At 34.4% G+C, this 17249-nt stretch overlaps 1 protein-coding gene across 1 annotated transcript in view; it reads right to left on the reverse strand.

Annotated features, from left to right (window-relative positions):
• The window catches only part of PAXBP1 (PAX3 and PAX7 binding protein 1), a 31922-nt gene that overhangs the window by 2991 nt on the left and 11682 nt on the right, over positions 1-17249 (reverse strand). Inside the window, exons 6-17 of the mRNA XM_081950387.1 lie at positions 15898-16115; positions 14340-14529; positions 9432-9555; positions 8303-8402; positions 7438-7553; positions 6304-6503; positions 5669-5813; positions 5450-5571; positions 3404-3480; positions 3226-3292; positions 2188-2334; positions 181-335 (exon numbers count right to left, since the gene is read on the reverse strand). Of these exons, the coding sequence (XP_081806513.1) occupies positions 181-335; positions 2188-2334; positions 3226-3292; positions 3404-3480; positions 5450-5571; positions 5669-5813; positions 6304-6503; positions 7438-7553; positions 8303-8402; positions 9432-9555; positions 14340-14529; positions 15898-16115 (1661 nt within the window). The remainder of the gene's footprint in view (positions 1-180; positions 336-2187; positions 2335-3225; positions 3293-3403; positions 3481-5449; positions 5572-5668; positions 5814-6303; positions 6504-7437; positions 7554-8302; positions 8403-9431; positions 9556-14339; positions 14530-15897; positions 16116-17249) is intronic.

Here is a 17249-nt window from a genome sequence, read left to right on the forward strand (position 1 = left end):
TTCTAGGCAACTTGTTTAATTTGTGCATATTTTAATCTTGTATTTTATATTTTAAATTTTATGTCATATAGTATGCCTTATTTTAAATGAGATGCTTCTGATACAAATAAACATTTTAAAAACTCTCGTTCCTTATATTGAATGACTACAATCAACAAAACATTATTTAAAGTAGAGTACCTTGAATTTCTTTTCTCTACATCAGAGCTTCCAATGCTATTTCTGTATATTGTATCAGCAAGGTGAACAAGATATCTACAGAGATTTTCAAGATGAGATACTGTCTTATTTCCTTTAAGATTAGTGAACCATTGTTTAGGGAAGCAGTTAATTACCTAGAAAAAGATTATTTTAAAAATAAAATTAAAAATACAGAACTATCCTGTATAGAAAATAATATTATAAAGTCAAAATATCTAGTTGTTTGTACAGTATACAAGGCAAGATTTTAAAATATATGACCAACTACAATGTGTGATATTTGTCTGTAGCAGTATCTGCCATCTTATTTTAAACTGAGATTGTTCGTCAACTTCAGTGTTCACCTCTCATTATTTAATTAAATATTTCATATATAGGGAACAGGAAGAAAAACACTAATTGTAAGCTGATTTCCATGTTATTCGCAGTATAATAAACCATTACATTAGAGCAGTGTTTCTCAAACTTGGCGACTTTAAGTCCTGTGGACTTCAACTCCCAGAATTCCCCAGCCAGCTATGCTGGCTGTGGGATTCTGGGAGTTGAAGTCCACAGGACTTAAAGTCGCCAAGTTTGAGAAACACTGCATTAGAGGATCAGAGAAGAAAAGCTGACCATTTTACTGCAGGCCATATGGAATTGCACCACCGAAATTTTTGCAGCATAGTGCCATTTTCAGCTATAAAATTGTTTATTCTTTCTCTAGTAGAAACTAAAGCAAAATATTCACTTTCCACTCTTCCCTGCTTCCCACTCAGCATTTCTAAAATCATGGAGCTGAAATTTAACTATTTTGATACTGAACTTCGTCAATATCATCTTGAGTCATTTGGGGAGGTTTTTCAAAGAATACAATACTTTTTTTTTGCCTCCTAGATGCTTTCTTCTTCTATTCATTATATCCCTCCAAACCACGCAAAAGATAATTGAGGGGGGAAGAGGAGGAGAAGAGCAGAGACTTTTTTTTTCTGGTATCATATGTGACCTTCCAGTTGCTTTTGAGAACAAACTACTGCTCAGAACATCGTCCATCCATGGCCCAGAATTTAGCAAAAGCTGGTTCATGTTACATGCAAGTGTTAAGAATTCCATAAATTGTTTTTACTAGGGAAATACAACCTAGCTTATCAATTGCCAAAGATCAGACATCTGCCACAGATATTTATATTTATTGCTAATGTATTGAAACTTTAAGTGGATCTTATTGTAAGCCATTTGGGAACTAAACTTAAATAAACAGCGGAGTATAGCTGTGAAGTCACAATATGCTAATTTTAGTTTTTGTACTATTAACATAGTTAAAAAAAAACAGAAAAGGAGTCCCTGCGGATTTTACTCCGTTACTCACTGCCGACTATAGAGGGCAGTGTTCATCGCCTTTTCAAGGCTTTTGAGTCTGTACTGTCCAAAGACATTTCTGCAATCATGTGACCAGCAGGATGTCACCGAGTGCTATTACCTTCCCATTGAAATGGTACCTATTTATCTACCAGCATTTGCATGCTTTCAAACTTTTTAACAATTTGAAAGCATGCAAATGCCAATAGATAAATAGGTACCATTTCCTGTTGGCAGGAGCTGGGGAAAGTAATGGGAGCTCATCCTATCACATGGCACTTGGGTCTCAAACTTTGGCTGCCAGTTTTCCACCAAGGCCAGCATCTTAACTGCCATCACACAGCCCCATTAATAGTAGTGCTAGAATAGAAATGGAAATTCAAACAACAATGTTGTTGTTGTAAAACAGAAGCTTACACCTTTTTGGTTTTGTTTTGCTCCTCTTCCAGTGATAGAAAATAGGATTTACTGGGCTCACGGTTGTATTTTAATCTGAACATCAAGACCTGGGCTATTTGATGGTTACATGTGTATTTGAACATATTGAGATTATAGCTATTGTAACACATTCACACTCTGAATATATGGGCAATAGACTAAAAAAGGAATTTTAAAAAATGAACTACAATTTAAAACATATTTACTTACACTTTGAGCTTTTTTAATGCTATCATCTCCATACTCAGAGTTCTGGAAAGCCATAAGAATGTATCTATTTAGCAAACTATCTATTGATAACTCTTGTAATGTTTTGTTGGAGAATATTCCATACCACTGCAGAAAGTTTCCTAATAGCTATAGAAATAGAAAAAATTAACATAATTAGTAAAGCAATAGAGCTGTATCAATATTTGCTGCTATTATTTGTAGTTAACACAAACAAACTAGCACAAACATTTAAATGAAATATTTCTGAAAGCAAACAGCCACAATTAGAATGTTCTCAGAGCTGCTTACTATCTAAAAAGAGAGCAATGTGCTACAATTTAATTGACTATGTCCCATTTTAAAAAAATTCTTCCAGTAACAATGCATTTGTGTGAAATGATAAGCTATAAAACATGAAATATTATCAATATTTGCTAGCAAAATATAGTAATAAATTTGATCAATCATAAAATTATGTAGGCTCGTTAAATCAGTAAATTATTCCTATTAGGAAATACCAACCTAATCGCTAACTGATTTCCACAATTAAAAGGTTAAAAAATTATATAAAGTTCTACAACTGATAAATAGGAAATTCATTATCTACCAGTAGTTACAAATACCATATCTTCTACTTTGTAAAAGTGACTGTCGTTTTTTGGTTATATTTGGTATATTTTGAATGTGAATACTTTTATATCTAGTTTTTGATGTTTCAGGTATAGAATGCTTGAAATAGAATGCATTTCCCCATCTTCTTTGCCTATACAATATTCTCAAACTGTATGCCACATTGATTCATTGCTCTTTTCACTATATGATGGGAAAATGCAATTCAGAGAGCTTTGGTCACATGCATAGCTTTAGAGAATCACATCCTTTTGGTACAATTCACACTAAAGATTAGCTAAATTTCATAGCAATTCAAGATCTCAAAGGTAATGGGATTCCAATCCACTGCACTCCAAAACTAAGCAAATCAACTCATCCATTTGGGGAAAAATCAGTTGGATTAGTTTCATTTCTTTGTTAGTTTACCTTAACTGAAGACCAAAACTGGCGCTGGAAAAACAAGTAAGGTCCAGAGTTCTTGTTCTCTAAAACACTGAAAGACAACAGATATTTCAATAAGCATAGAAGTGTTGCCAACATGTTACATTATTACAAAGGTAAATGATTCTGAAATAAAATAAATAAACTAGCCTAGAAAGCTTACCTTTTGGGATAAAGTGGCATGAACACATCATCATCTAGTGTTCGCCTCATTCTAAGTAAGAGGCCTTGGAGTAATGTCTGAAAGTTAATATAAATTATGTTAAGACAGTATTTTTATAATGCATTTTAGTCCAAACTAGACTAAGTATTCTTCTTTACATTAGCTGTACATCACTCTAATTAAGAACCTATTTTGTTTTAACAGTATTTTCCAGTAAGATTGTTCATGGAAATTTTTTCAGCAACAAGTTACTATAAACAAGTATTTAGTAAAGTTCACATCTAAGATTGGCACTAGTTCTCACTACAAATAATCCTCAGCATATGACCAATGTTCCCTCTGAGGTGCGCGGCTGCGCGGCCGCGCACGTGGCAAGAAAACACCACACAGCAGTTTTCAACTGCCACGCAGTGATTTCTATTGCCACAGGCTCCGGAAGCTGGGGAGGTCCTTTGCAGGCAGCTAGAACGGGCCGCCCACAAAGGACTTCCCCAGACTTGCTTTGAAGAGCACGGGGCGACTGAGGGTAGTTGTGAAGCCCCAAAGCCCCCGCCGCCAGCGGAATAACTGCTGCCACCTCCTCCTCCTCCTCTAACAGCACTGCCGGATTTGCTGCCCGGCGCTGCAGCTGAGATGAAGCCGCCAAAGCTCCAGCCGGCATCCCCTCGCATGGCAGCGGCGCCTCCCCTTCGATCGGAGCACCTGAGCTCAGCACCGCATTACCCCTGCCCCCTCCTCCTCAGCCGTGCTTTTGAGGAGCCATGAGGCTGCGGGAGCCAGTAGGAAGGCGGGGGGGGGAGCAGGGGGGGAAAAAAGCCTCATGGCTCCTCAAAAGCACGGCGGAGGAGGAGGGGCGGGGGTAATGCGGCGCTGAGCTCAGGTGCAAATGTGGTGGTGCTGTTGGAGGAGGAAGAGGTAGCAGCAATTATTCTGGTGGCAGCTCGTCGGCATCTTCAGTAGCAGCCCTGCCCACGATGAAGAAACCAAAGATGGAGCAGATCCACGCAGATGACATCGCTGCAACATGACTGGAGGAGGAATTCTGGGAGTTGAAGTCCACAAGTCTTAAAGCTGTCAGGTTTGAAGGCCCCTGCGGTTTTTTTCTAAAGGGTTAGGGGTGCAAGGATCTTGTAACTTGACAGCTTTAAGACTTGCATGCTTCAAATGCCAGAGTTTCTGAGCCAACATTTTGGTTGCTAAGCAGGAGCATTGTTAAGTGATACTGATATTATTTGAATTAAGCGGGTACCTTGAAGAAACATAACTTTGAGTTTCAAATAATACTGATTTCGTTGACCATTTGTTTAACAACTCTTCCAAGTTACAACAGTGCTGAAAAGTGACTTAAAGTCCTCACACATGCAACTGTCTCATTGCTCCCACGATTAAAGTTTGGTTTGGTTGACAACTGGCATATATTTACAACAGTTCCAGTGTTCCAGGGTTATGCGATCACCATTCTGGATCTTGACAGGAGGCTTCCAAGAAGCAGTCAAGAAGCCAGATTTACTTAATGACTATGTCAGTCCCTTAACGACTACAGCAAAAAGGTTGCACATTTGGATGCAACTCACTCAAATCTGGAAAAAAAAATTATATCCCACTTTTCATAGCACTTCCTCTTTCTAATTTCCCAACAAACACCCTGTGCAGGTTTTATTAAGAGGGACTGGCCCAAATCACCCTGTGAGTTTTCATGTGTGCAATAGAACCTGTGTTTTCCCACTCCTAATTCAGTATCTTAAGCATTACACCACACGTATCCCACTTTTTTGTTCTGGATTTCAAAACAGCATATGTAGAAATCGCAATCTATTTGCGATTCGCGAATCTAACGTCTATTTGCATGGATGTTAGATTCAAATCACTAAGTTACTCTGTTCTAATTTTTTTGACAAATTACTCATATGTGAAGCAAGAACATAACCTATCTGAATTTAGGTCTTTGAAGATACAGAAGCATCATGAAAATTATAATTCAATACTAGTAATTGAAGCAATATATAGAAAGTCATGTATCCAAAAAAGTTAAGCAATTTTTGTCACCTGTGTATTTTTGTTTTCTGCATGTACTACTGTAGGATATCCATTAATTAGCTTCTGGGTAATAGCAATCATCCTGGATGTTTGGGTTGTAGAAAAGGGGTCCCATACATTTTCAGCCAGCACTAACAAAGAAGAAAAAATAGTACTTCTCAAAATTCAATTGAATTTTACTTTGAAAAATAAAAATAAAATATTTTAATTAAATACTATACAAAGTACCTGTCAATTTTGGTAAAACCACTCTTTCAACAATAGTAGGCAACAGTGAAACATCAGCATCATCTTTCTCCTGATCATATTCTTCACATCCATAAAATAGCAAGGATTCAAACCACAGCATACTTTCAAAATCTTGACATTTGTCCTATTAAAAAATAAATGCTGTATGTATCAGCTTGAGATACATAAATTGAGACCCCCATAAATTCACCAATGTAAATCTTTTGGCTGTGGGCTTCACTCTCAGGATGTCTTGAATGTCACCACATCAAAATCTATTAGTGGACTCTATTACTTGTTCATAGAAATAAGACCCCTGTGTTTTTTATGACACCAGAATCTTATATTCCTCATCACTGCCCTTCCTGTCTGAGCTACTGATACCATAAATATTTTCTAAATACACTGATGAAGCTGTTAAGATGTTACACCTCATACCATTTTGACATTTATCAAGTAATTAAAATACCAAAATACTTTAAAAATGGCACATCAGCATTAAAGTGGAAAAGTACACTATAGGCCCAATCTAATGCTCAAGAGAAACAACTTTCAATTAAGAATCATTTCATATGATTATATTAATTTATACTTAATATTCTACCTTGTTAAACAGACTTTTAACTTGCTCTTACCTCCAAAGGATTCCAGGTAAGTAACTGAAGTCTTATTAAGGGATTTAACAGCTTGGGTAAGCAAAGGCCAATATAAGCATCTTTATATGAAGACAAATACTTAGAACGCCAGGCTTCAAATTGTGCCTTAATATAGTCAATGGAGGAAAAGTTTTCTAATACATCCTCAAAAACTTTGCTGGACTCCTTCAAAATGCGATCTAGGATTTAAAAAAAATTTTTTTTTAAAGTTCATCTCCTGTTTTTCTAGTTTATTGTAGGATATGTTTCTGTAATCTAATATACTAACTATATTAAATTCATGAAGCATTCCATATTTTTGTTTTGCATTGTTTGCATGATTGCTTCTGTTTTGGCATTATCTATGTTTTAATTGGAAGTTGTCCACACAGTCAGCTCTATAAATTGAACGAATCCTCATTACCAATCAAACAAGTAAGGAAAATGTAACAAAAGATTCATAATAATTTAAATGCTTTATTTTGGCTTCTCTATATATTTAATTATATTTTGGGGTTTTTTTCCCACCTGGTTTTAAACAAATATTTAACCTGCCTGCTTAAATTTGTGAATAGATCTTGTGATTTATTTTGTATGGATGATTACTTGTCAAACAATTATGATATGATAATGATCTGAAAGATTATCTCATGGAAGCAAGGTTCTAAGTTCCCTCTCTAAGCAAATATATTTTTAACAAACTATGTATCCTATTTTTAATATGTAACAAATTCCAAAGAAGCCTAAGGATATCCTGTCATTATTTTTCTTATAGTCACTCAGAACAATTTGAACTTAATTAAGAGCATGAAGAGAAGAAAGGTACTTTTCAGTAAGTCTGTTTTTTGCTACTGCCAAGAGGAATGGGTACTTTTAGCGCTAAACTCTTTCATAAGTAACCTCCCTGTAATGGTCACTTATGAAAGAGAATAAAAGCATATCCTACACTATCATATATTTCAGCAAGTCAAGGACACTATTACCTCAACCCAAAGCTAAAATAATAATAAACTAGAATTTAATTTTTCCCTTCATACCTTATATTAAACCATGCTAATAATCTCCTCAAATGTTTTCTACAAAACACTGTGTTTTAAAAATTACTATTTCTATCATTAAGATGAATCGTCTAACCTCGTTCCATGTTGAAGTTTGTTGTGTCTGTTGATGTTTCTTCATCATCACTAGAAAGACCCTCAAGGTGATCAGCCATTTTCCCAGACTGCTCTCTGGCAAGTCTACGACGAGCTCTGTTACAAAGAATAAATGAGAGGTTGCTGAATTGAAGTAACTTCCTAGTAACAAAGGATGCATAATATTGTATGGGCAAATATGCCTTACCTTTTTCATTTAAAGCAGAAATATATTTAACCCGCCCACCACGAAGTGTAATGGAATATACAACCTTCAGCCAAAACCTTCGTAGCCACCACATCAGATTTTTAAAGCTATTCCCAAGGAAAATTCAATTAAAAATAATTTTTGACATTATTCTGTCTAATTCTTTATTCTAATATTCTGAAGTGTGGCTCTTGGATATCAATCAAAGGCTCACAAAAATATTATATGTTCTTGTTATGCAATGATAAACCTTGAATATTTTATTATTTCCCCCTTTTCTTTTAGTCTGAGACTGTTCATATACTAGCCTATAATTTTCCATCCCTAGCAACTGCTTCACTACTATACTGTGCATGATCCAAACATTACAACTAAAAGGCTACTGACATATACTTTTGCTTGTGCAATTATCTCCCATTTTGCAAATTCAAAAGGAAAAAAAACTCTTTTAAAAGAAAGTTACCATTTGGAATAGTTACACACCAAAATGTATTGTATGCTATAATGGAGAAGAATCTGCAGCCCTTCCTATCTTTTCAAACTTCTATGTTGTCTACAGTTGATGGGAGTTGATCAATGATCAAGGACAATGTATCATTCTCCAAATATTAGTAGACCGTAAGAATCATCCTTTAAAATTCTCATAATGCTTTAGTACCTTCTAGCTTCCCTTTCTGCAGTCCGTCTTTTTACATGTTCTTGGTAGAGGGTTCTATCTCGCCCGAAAGAATCAAGGTTTGGTGCCATCAGTGCTTTATCTGTAAGAGTACAAACACTGAAATTAGGACTGCATCTTTTGTAATGAAAAGTAATATTTTGTGTGTGCGCGTGTATAGCAGTTTCAAAGATGTTTAACAAATGTCAACATACGTGCATACATCTATTAAGTTTGATTATACTACTTCTTACCCGTTCTTGTATAGGAAAAAATGGTGTCAAATGAATTTTATTTTTTGATGGATATTTAAAAATATTGGATTTTAAATGTTTTATCACACCATTTAGAACTTCTAAATGGTAAACAAAATATTTAACAATACTTTTTAAGCCTATGTTTGTATTTTTTAAATAGTGTTCGGCGTTTTCATAAAGAATATTTTTTCCATATCCTGCTGAATAACATTAATGAGCAACAGGAATTAATACATTTTCAGCTGAAGTTAAGACAATTAGTATTGAAACAGAATACAACTTGATATCTGATGTTTGCCATGTGTGAAAGCAATAAAATGTTTGAAATGTGGGAGGATTCTTGGATGAATCTACCAATGAAAGCATGAGATTTCATAGAAGGGGTTACATTCATTTTTAATGGAAATTTTGCAGCATTTATTTTATAAATTAGTCCAAGCAAAATTGTGTAATATGAATTTATTTAAAACAAAACAGGTTAGCACTAATGTTTAAAAATAGGAAGATATGACAAACTGTACCTGTTGTGTTTGTTTTAAAGCATCAGAAACCAGTATTACTGAAACGAAAACTGCTAGCAGAATAGCCTTAATCATTTTCAGGTTCAGATAATTTTCTGTGAAATACTTTTGGTGAGTGAGTAAGATGGTATATTGTCACATAAGTTACTAACTTGTAAATATTTTTTCCTATTTTTAGCCATGGCAAAAAAATCTGGGAAAATTATTTTAAAAGTATGAGCTAGATTTCTCTAATCTGATTTTCTTTTATCAGATTTAAACCAAGACATACTTTGAAATTTCACTTTATATTATAACTGAACTATGTAAACAAGGTTGTTTAATGAATAATAAAAACCTTCAAGATGGACTGACTTGAATGGCTTGAAAACTCCGAAGATTCATCTTTAATATCATCTTGTCGTCTTTGGACAAGGCGGGAGGCGCGCTGTTTGTACAGCTGGTGCATTGCTGTTTCAAGTTCGTTAATCAGGAGCACCTGTAAAAATATAATACTTCGTAATAAAAATATTTTCAAGTGTTTAATTGTATGGGATGCCACACTATTCCAAAGTGTACTGCTGCACTTTCAGTTTACTATTAACTTTTAATTACTGAATATTTAATAGTAAAGAACAAAGCTAAACCTCTCTAACTAGAAGCAAACTATCAAGCCTGTACAAAAAAAATACAGAAAAGTTATAAAGCTACCACACATTTTCATTAGCTTGCCCTCAATATCTGCCACATTGGAAAAATGGTTAATTTGGAATAGTTTGAAAGAAAGAAAAAACACTGTTTCCAAGGCTTCTTTATATAAAAATGGACAGATTATTTTTAGATGACTTAATATAGTGCAAACCACAATAAAATGTAAGTCTCTTAGAAGCTTTTTCATGATTTTAAAACAAAAAACCATTATAGAAGCCTGTTGGGATTTCCAAATACTCTGAAATGTCTCCTATCAGGTTTCAGTGCCTCAAATTGAGCAATGCAATCTGTCAATTCTGTCACTTCCCTGCTCTCGCAAAACACCATCCCTGGAAACATATCTGCTCATAGCTGATCTTCAAAAGGCTAATCAGGGGTGGGTATAGTTAGTACTTGAATAGGAGACCAACATGATATCCTAAAGATTGTAGAGGACACTAGGAAATTAAAAAAAAAGAATTCCCAGGAGAAAGAAAAGGCAAATCACATCTCTAATGTTTCAAAAAAAATGCATGGATCTTTATCAGCAGTTTTCAGGCACAACTGAAGGAAGAGTTTACTTAAAGTTGACATGACTATAATCTAATAATTGGATTTGTACATATTTATTTGAAAGATATTTCTTTTAGTTGAATTTATTTAGAAACAGATATTCCTATGTACGTTACTACTGCTATGAAAAAAAGTTTCTAATATTGAAGTTTCAATAATAGAAGTTAAAAATAAAAGGAGAGATGGGGAGAATGTGAAATTCTTAGTTTTTTGAAAATTGCCAGTGATGCTAAGAAAATTAGAATTTATTTCTGTAAGTTTTTATAGGGAAAAAATACTCTTCAATTTTCAGATAGCTACATTTAAAATTTTTAAGCCCATTTGTTGTTATTTGAATCTGTCCTCTATTTCTCCTCTTCTACCAATTTAACCCAACCAATATTTTCAAATGGTTACAACAATGTTAACTGATACATTAATACCACTGTTTATACTATAATATGGAGTTTGATACTAAGATTCAGAAAACTAGTTAAGCTATTAACACACAAGGATTTTTTATAAGAGGAAGTAGCAAAGACAAGAAAATGGGTAAAATATGAATTTGAAAACAAGAAAATTTCTTACTCCGACAGGAACTTTTTTTCATTAGTGAACTTTTTTTTAAAAAAAGGAAATATATGTTGTGAACCAGTGAAAATATTTTTAAGAAACCAAAAACCTGAGTAAGTGCAAAATGCCAAAAGAGCACTTACAATCAATCAAAAAGTTTCTACCAAATCTAGTGTTCACACTAGATCCCAGGATTTCACTGTTGCTGTAATACTATTTTAGTACTAGTAGTCTATTCTTATCTATGTTGTCAGTAGGAACCAAAATATGAACTGCTAAAACAGGTTATCAAATAATCCAAATCACATGGGTATACTTTATATTTTCACAAATATTACCCTTGCTGATTTGGTGTGAATAAGACTTAAAATTCAAAAATAATTTCAGCTTCCCCCCCCTTGCCTCTCAATTTGATTTTTGCCAATCCAAGCAAGAAGAAAATGAAAGAAACATGTGAAAACACAAAAAAGAGAGCAGCACAATTGATGCATAACCCGCTATTGTTTCACCTACAAATTCTTTTTGTGAGAAAACTCTATCCCACATGCACCTCACAATCCATAATACACAACAGTGTTGTGATGTATAAAGAACTTATCTAGAATGGTATTACTGAAATAGTCTGAATCATACATATTTTTCAAGATCAGTGTAAATTCTGCTGATAACTATAATAAGTTTGTTTAGCAGATGCTCCAATAGAAGGTAGTTTCTGATTTTCTGGAAAGATTTAAAACTTAAATTACAGCAAAATAATTCTTTGAAAATCCATAATCTACACTCTAATAATTGTAAAATTAATATAAATCTGGATGTGGATAGCTATGAGGGCAAAATTAGATAATCCTACTGATTCTAAGTGTTTATAATATACCATAATAATATACATGTTCAAATAGAACATCAATGTATACTGAGTATCTGGTAAGAATAAAAAACCCTGCCTGTTCAAATTTTCTTTGCTTTGTTTTTATTTTGGCTCCTGCTGTATGAATGATTTTACTTTCTAAACCAATCTTATAAATTACATGACATATGCATTTATTTTTCATTAACAGAGTATTTGTCTCCTTTGTTTCTTTCTCAATCTCCCAAAAGTCTTCTCCAAAGGTTTTCAAGATGTTTTCTAACAGCAAGACATGTGAGGTTCAGAATGGAAGTAAGAAAAGAGAAATCATGGAAATTTGGGGGAGGGGGGACACACGACCTCATCTCCCATTTTTGGACTAAAGAGAAATAATTTGCAAGTTGTATGCTTAATAAGCACTGCTTAGGTCAAAGCCATGGTATCTAAGAAATGTTTTTATTTTGTTATAATGGATTTTACTCTCTAATGTTATTGTTAAGCCTGTTGTGATTTAAATATTTCATTGATATATATCCCCCCTAAGTACAAACATTAGACTGAATTGTCCAGGCACATAACCAAGATATTAAATTTCAACTGGAAAAATAGATTTAATACACAGAGATAAAAGTTAGAAATTCTTATTCATTTTGATTGTGTATTATTGAAATAAAAAATGTTTATATTTAGCAGTATAAACAGTATGCTGCCGTAACACATAATCAAATTACAGTAAATAGTACTCAATTTAAAACTAAGTATAAAGAAATCTTCCAGTAGCAGTTACATGTTCAGCTAGCAATTGCACAAGAATTTAGTAGTGCAAGCATTCCCAGTAGGGAATTGTGAAAATATCTGTGAAGTAATTTACACAAAGAAAATCAGAGTATTAGATTTGACACACCAGATTAGATTTTTCATTTTGTACTAGCAGAAAAGAATAATATATATTATACTTTTTGTATAATAAAAAAGATGAGATTATTAGTAGCTAGTCCTTGATTCATGACTGCAATGGAACCTGCCCATTACAAACTGATGTCATGACAACTGTTAAATGAATGTGATTGCCTCATTTACGACCCCATCCCTGCTCTCCCTAATGCAATTGTTAAAACAAATGTGTGGATCATTAAGCAGACCATGGGGTGCCTCAGAGGCCCAAACAGGCCTTGGGACACCTAGTACAAGCCCTGTCTCGGGCCTCTAAGGCTTCCCCCATCCCTAGGAACCCAGTGTTTTGCTTCCTGTCCCTGGGGTCCCCTTAGGCCTTGGACTTGCTTCCCACCCCCCTAGGCCTCCACACACTCCTCCTCCCTATGTTACCCATCACATATTTACCTTTAGAAGATCTCTGGATTTCAGGATAGAGAAGAAGGGCAAGCCATTCCATTGCTAGTCCATAAAACGCAATCCCAGAAGCGGTCATTTGCTGAGCAGCCATGATTCAATGCAACTACTCAGAAAATGATGTCTGCTTCCAGGATTGCACTGCATGGCTCAGCAACAAAGCTGCTTGCTATGCTTTCCAACCTGAGCTCTGCAGTGTTCCAACAACAGAGCAGCCTGTCGTCCTTCCCTAAATCAGGCTCTGGAATCATTTGAAAGGTGAACAAGAGAGTGTGAGGCTCCGTTGGATGGGAAGCAGGTCCAATGTCTGTGGCACCCAGTGTGAGAAATGGAGGGGAGATAAGCACTACAGCATCTCTGCGATCGGTTATGAAGGCGAACAACTGTGGGGATACTTCAGTGGCCATAACTTTGAGACCTAGTCAAAACTAGCTTTGGGAGGGTGCTGTTCCCCATAACTTTGACTATTTTTAAATCAAGGACTACCTATATAATTACTTACTCCATTACATGAACGTGTGTGTGTAATATATATTATATATTATACATTTTATAGTGCACGTGGTATTAGGTAGGGCTCTGCATAGACAGCTTAAATTTTTAATCAGGCTCCAATTATCTCCAGAGCAAGACTTCTTTAAAAATAAATTTAATGTAATAGGACTTACAGAGTGTGCAAATAGTTGTAAACTTCAACAAATAGGCATCCTTCAACAACCACAATGTCAATTAAACATTATAGATATATACTAAACTGGGTGCAATCAAGTTTTTGTGTCAAATGGTATTTGACACAAAGGGTCAGGCTTCAGAACAAGAGGCACAGAATAATGATTTATTTTACAATCTATAACTCTCCAAACCAACATGTGAAATTGGAATGAAACTGAAGTTGGGCTGGTTTTAATGTTCTTAGCTAATTCTAATTGTAAATAATTGGTATAGACACCATTTATTTGGATCCAATGTTTTCCTGTAATTACCTTGTAATGCCTCAAAAACTGCCAAATGTAATTTAAAAAGTATTGGAGCATAATTGTGAATCACAATGGTTTTCTGGAAGAAGATATCTTCTAAGAATTATAAAGCTGGTATCAAAAGCTTATCTTCTGTTTCAAGAACTATTCCAAAAGTTAACTTACTATGCTTTTTTACCACCTTTAAAGGCAAATCTTCAAACATGTGCTTTCACTGGCATGTATGAGACAACATGTTTGAGCAGAGAGTAAACTTCGTTACTGAAAAAGATGGGATATATTTTGCATTCTTACCTTTTCACTGAAACACTCAAGCAAGTCTTGGACATACCCTCGCATTTCTTGCAGAAATTTATACCGTTCACCAATACCCCCAGAAGACCCTTCTAATCTTTCAATTGTCTTGGTAGAATCATCACGGTTTTGCTGATGCCTCTCGTGGTGTTGTTGATTCGCTTTGTGAAATTCCTTCATTGACTCCAACCTAAAGGTCAAGAACACATGTTTATATCAAAAAGCACAGGATAAGTTACAGTATATACAAATGGGGGTGGGGTTGTACAGCAAGAAACAATCCTAACAATGGCGAGGTTGTTTTCAGGAGACAAAGCACATTCCTTATTTCTATTCCAAATTTGCTTTTTTACTTGTCATGTAAGTTGCTACAATCACAACTTTTTATATGAAGAATCTTGTAGGATCTTCAAGATTTTTAAAAATAATTTATCTTTCTGTAATTGCATTTTTCTTTTTAATTAAGTTTTATGATTTCTTCTGTTTTATTAAAAAAAATAAAACAAGATTAATTAATTGTGGGAAGAGTTTTCTGACACAGGAAAACTATAGTTTCATAGTACAATACAACATATCTGCTATTTTAAGGCTATTGTGCTTTTTCAAAAGGCAACAGCTTCTTGGATGAGAGGCAAAATATCTTCAAGAAAAAGAAAGAAAAAAGTCCAGGTGCCTTTTGAAAAAGCACCTTTGGAACAACCATGACCTGGATGACTGAGAACCTTCATAGACCTTCAAGACATTTGTGTTCCTTTAAAACAGCAACTAACCTGCAAAGCTACATACTCAATACATGATTTTGTTATTTTTATCTCCATTCAGCAAATCTCCTTCATATTTACTACTTTACTATCACCAATTCTCAGTTATGAGAGATACAACCCAGTGATTTTTGACATACAGTGATTTATGGTTTAACCGCTTAGATAAAGTACATGATTTAAATAAAGACAGAAATAATTTTGGCTACTTCTGCTATTATTTTCTTATATGGTGTCTTACCTACAGAAGTATCACTTTGGCATAGTACTCAGGACCCTTAATTCCTGATGGTCTCAGTAGAAATCAGAGAAGCACACAAAAATCATGAAAGGCAATTTCTTGGAGGTTAACATCAAGTTTGCAAATAGCTAACCTTTCATTTATCATTTTTTTTTACTAATTTTGTTTACTTTTCATAAACATGAGTCAATATTTAGTGGACTATACATATTTTGAATTTCCAATTAAAATATAGAATTTAAAACTTTTACCTTCTTAGTTTGAATTAGTTAAATTTTTATACAATCATTATATAGCAAGTTGAAAACATCAGGTTTTTTTTTCCATTTTTCTTAGTTACAAAATTATTTTACCAAGAACAGAACATGTACCAGTCTTCAACATGATTCAAGCTTCATTTCCAGAAAAATAATGCAAATAGCCTATTGAACAGTTTTTCTTACGTTTTACAACGCAGGATCCAGTCTGTGGGCTTCCGTTGATGAAATTCTGATCTGCCCCCCAGACTGAAACCTAGAGGACAGGTCTTACATTTTAATAAGTTGATCTGCCCTACCTGTCTTTAAGCTGTTTCTTTACCAAATCAATAGTAACAGGAGCCATCTCATTACTGGGGGTTTTGAAAGGTATTATGTTATCTGTTTTTTGAGACTTTGTCTCTGATCCATATGCAGCATATGTGTAAGGCATGCCGTAAGATGAACCATAAGGCATTGTCTGGTAAGCATTCTGGTAGTAGAGGTTATTCACTTCAGCAGGGTGACTTGCTTGAACCTACAGGAATGAAACATATTGTTATGTACAGACATATAAAAACTGGGATTCTGTAAACTCTATTACAAACCAAGATTATTTGTAAAAAACAACTTTAGTAGTTACTGTGAGAAATTACCCATCTAACTATGTTCCTTGGGCAAAACAGTACGTATCAAAGAAAGCAACACCTGAAAACTATCACTAGGAAGCAGAAAGCATAAAAATAGCAGCAACAACAAACTTCAAAATTCCAATTGTATGTGTATTCTTTGTGAATGATTACGGTAGCTTACAGGGGTATCACTTTGATGAGGGTAAAGAATGCTGTACTACCTAAGTTTCTTGACGTGAACTGCTATCACATGCACCATTTATGCTTCTTGCTGGTGTACTGGTACATGAGCAGCAGATGGCATTCACTAGTAGACTAGTCTAGGGATCACCAATTGCTGATTCTTATGCTAAAGAATTCGTACTGGACAGTAAACCATTAGCACAAAATATTAGAGTAAAAACCCATTAAATCTAATGATCAACTAAAGCAACTTATTAGTGTGGCATTTAGTAGATTATATCGGCTTGTTATGAAAAAAATGAATTTTTCTATTTCAAAATTCCATTCTAACAAGATTAGCAGGAACATCTTCGGATAGTGATTTTTTTGCATCATCAAGCAACACATTATTTCAGCATACACAATATTGAATACACGCACCCACACAATATTGAATGGATGGAAAGATGGATGGATAGATAGCAATTAAACTAGATGATAAGTTACACACATTGTACTGTACTACCTTCATTTATTGCTTTATGTGATCTTAATATATTGTGACTGGTTGAGCCTATAGCATTCATATTAACTGTACTGTATGGAAATCTGACATGGTGCAATTTAAAAATCCAAGTTAATTTCATTTAGTGAATTACACATCACTGAATTTTTTGATTTCAATAACATCTATGTTAAGGTAAGCCTAACTCTAACCAGAGGAGACAGGATGAAATGGTCTAGCCTAAAGTTTTCATGGGCAAAATCCCTCTGCTACATGTGTTCATTCACAACTTTCTCTTTTGCTTTGGCAAATAGCTTGGATCAGCTATTGCTAAAACCACCATCTGTTGCTCCAAATCCTAAGATATTTGAAT

The sequence above is a fragment of the Natrix helvetica genome (genome assembly GCF_964273705.1).
Source record: "Natrix helvetica genome assembly, chromosome: 4".
In the NCBI taxonomy this organism is placed as follows: Eukaryota; Metazoa; Chordata; class Lepidosauria; order Squamata; family Natricidae; genus Natrix; species Natrix helvetica.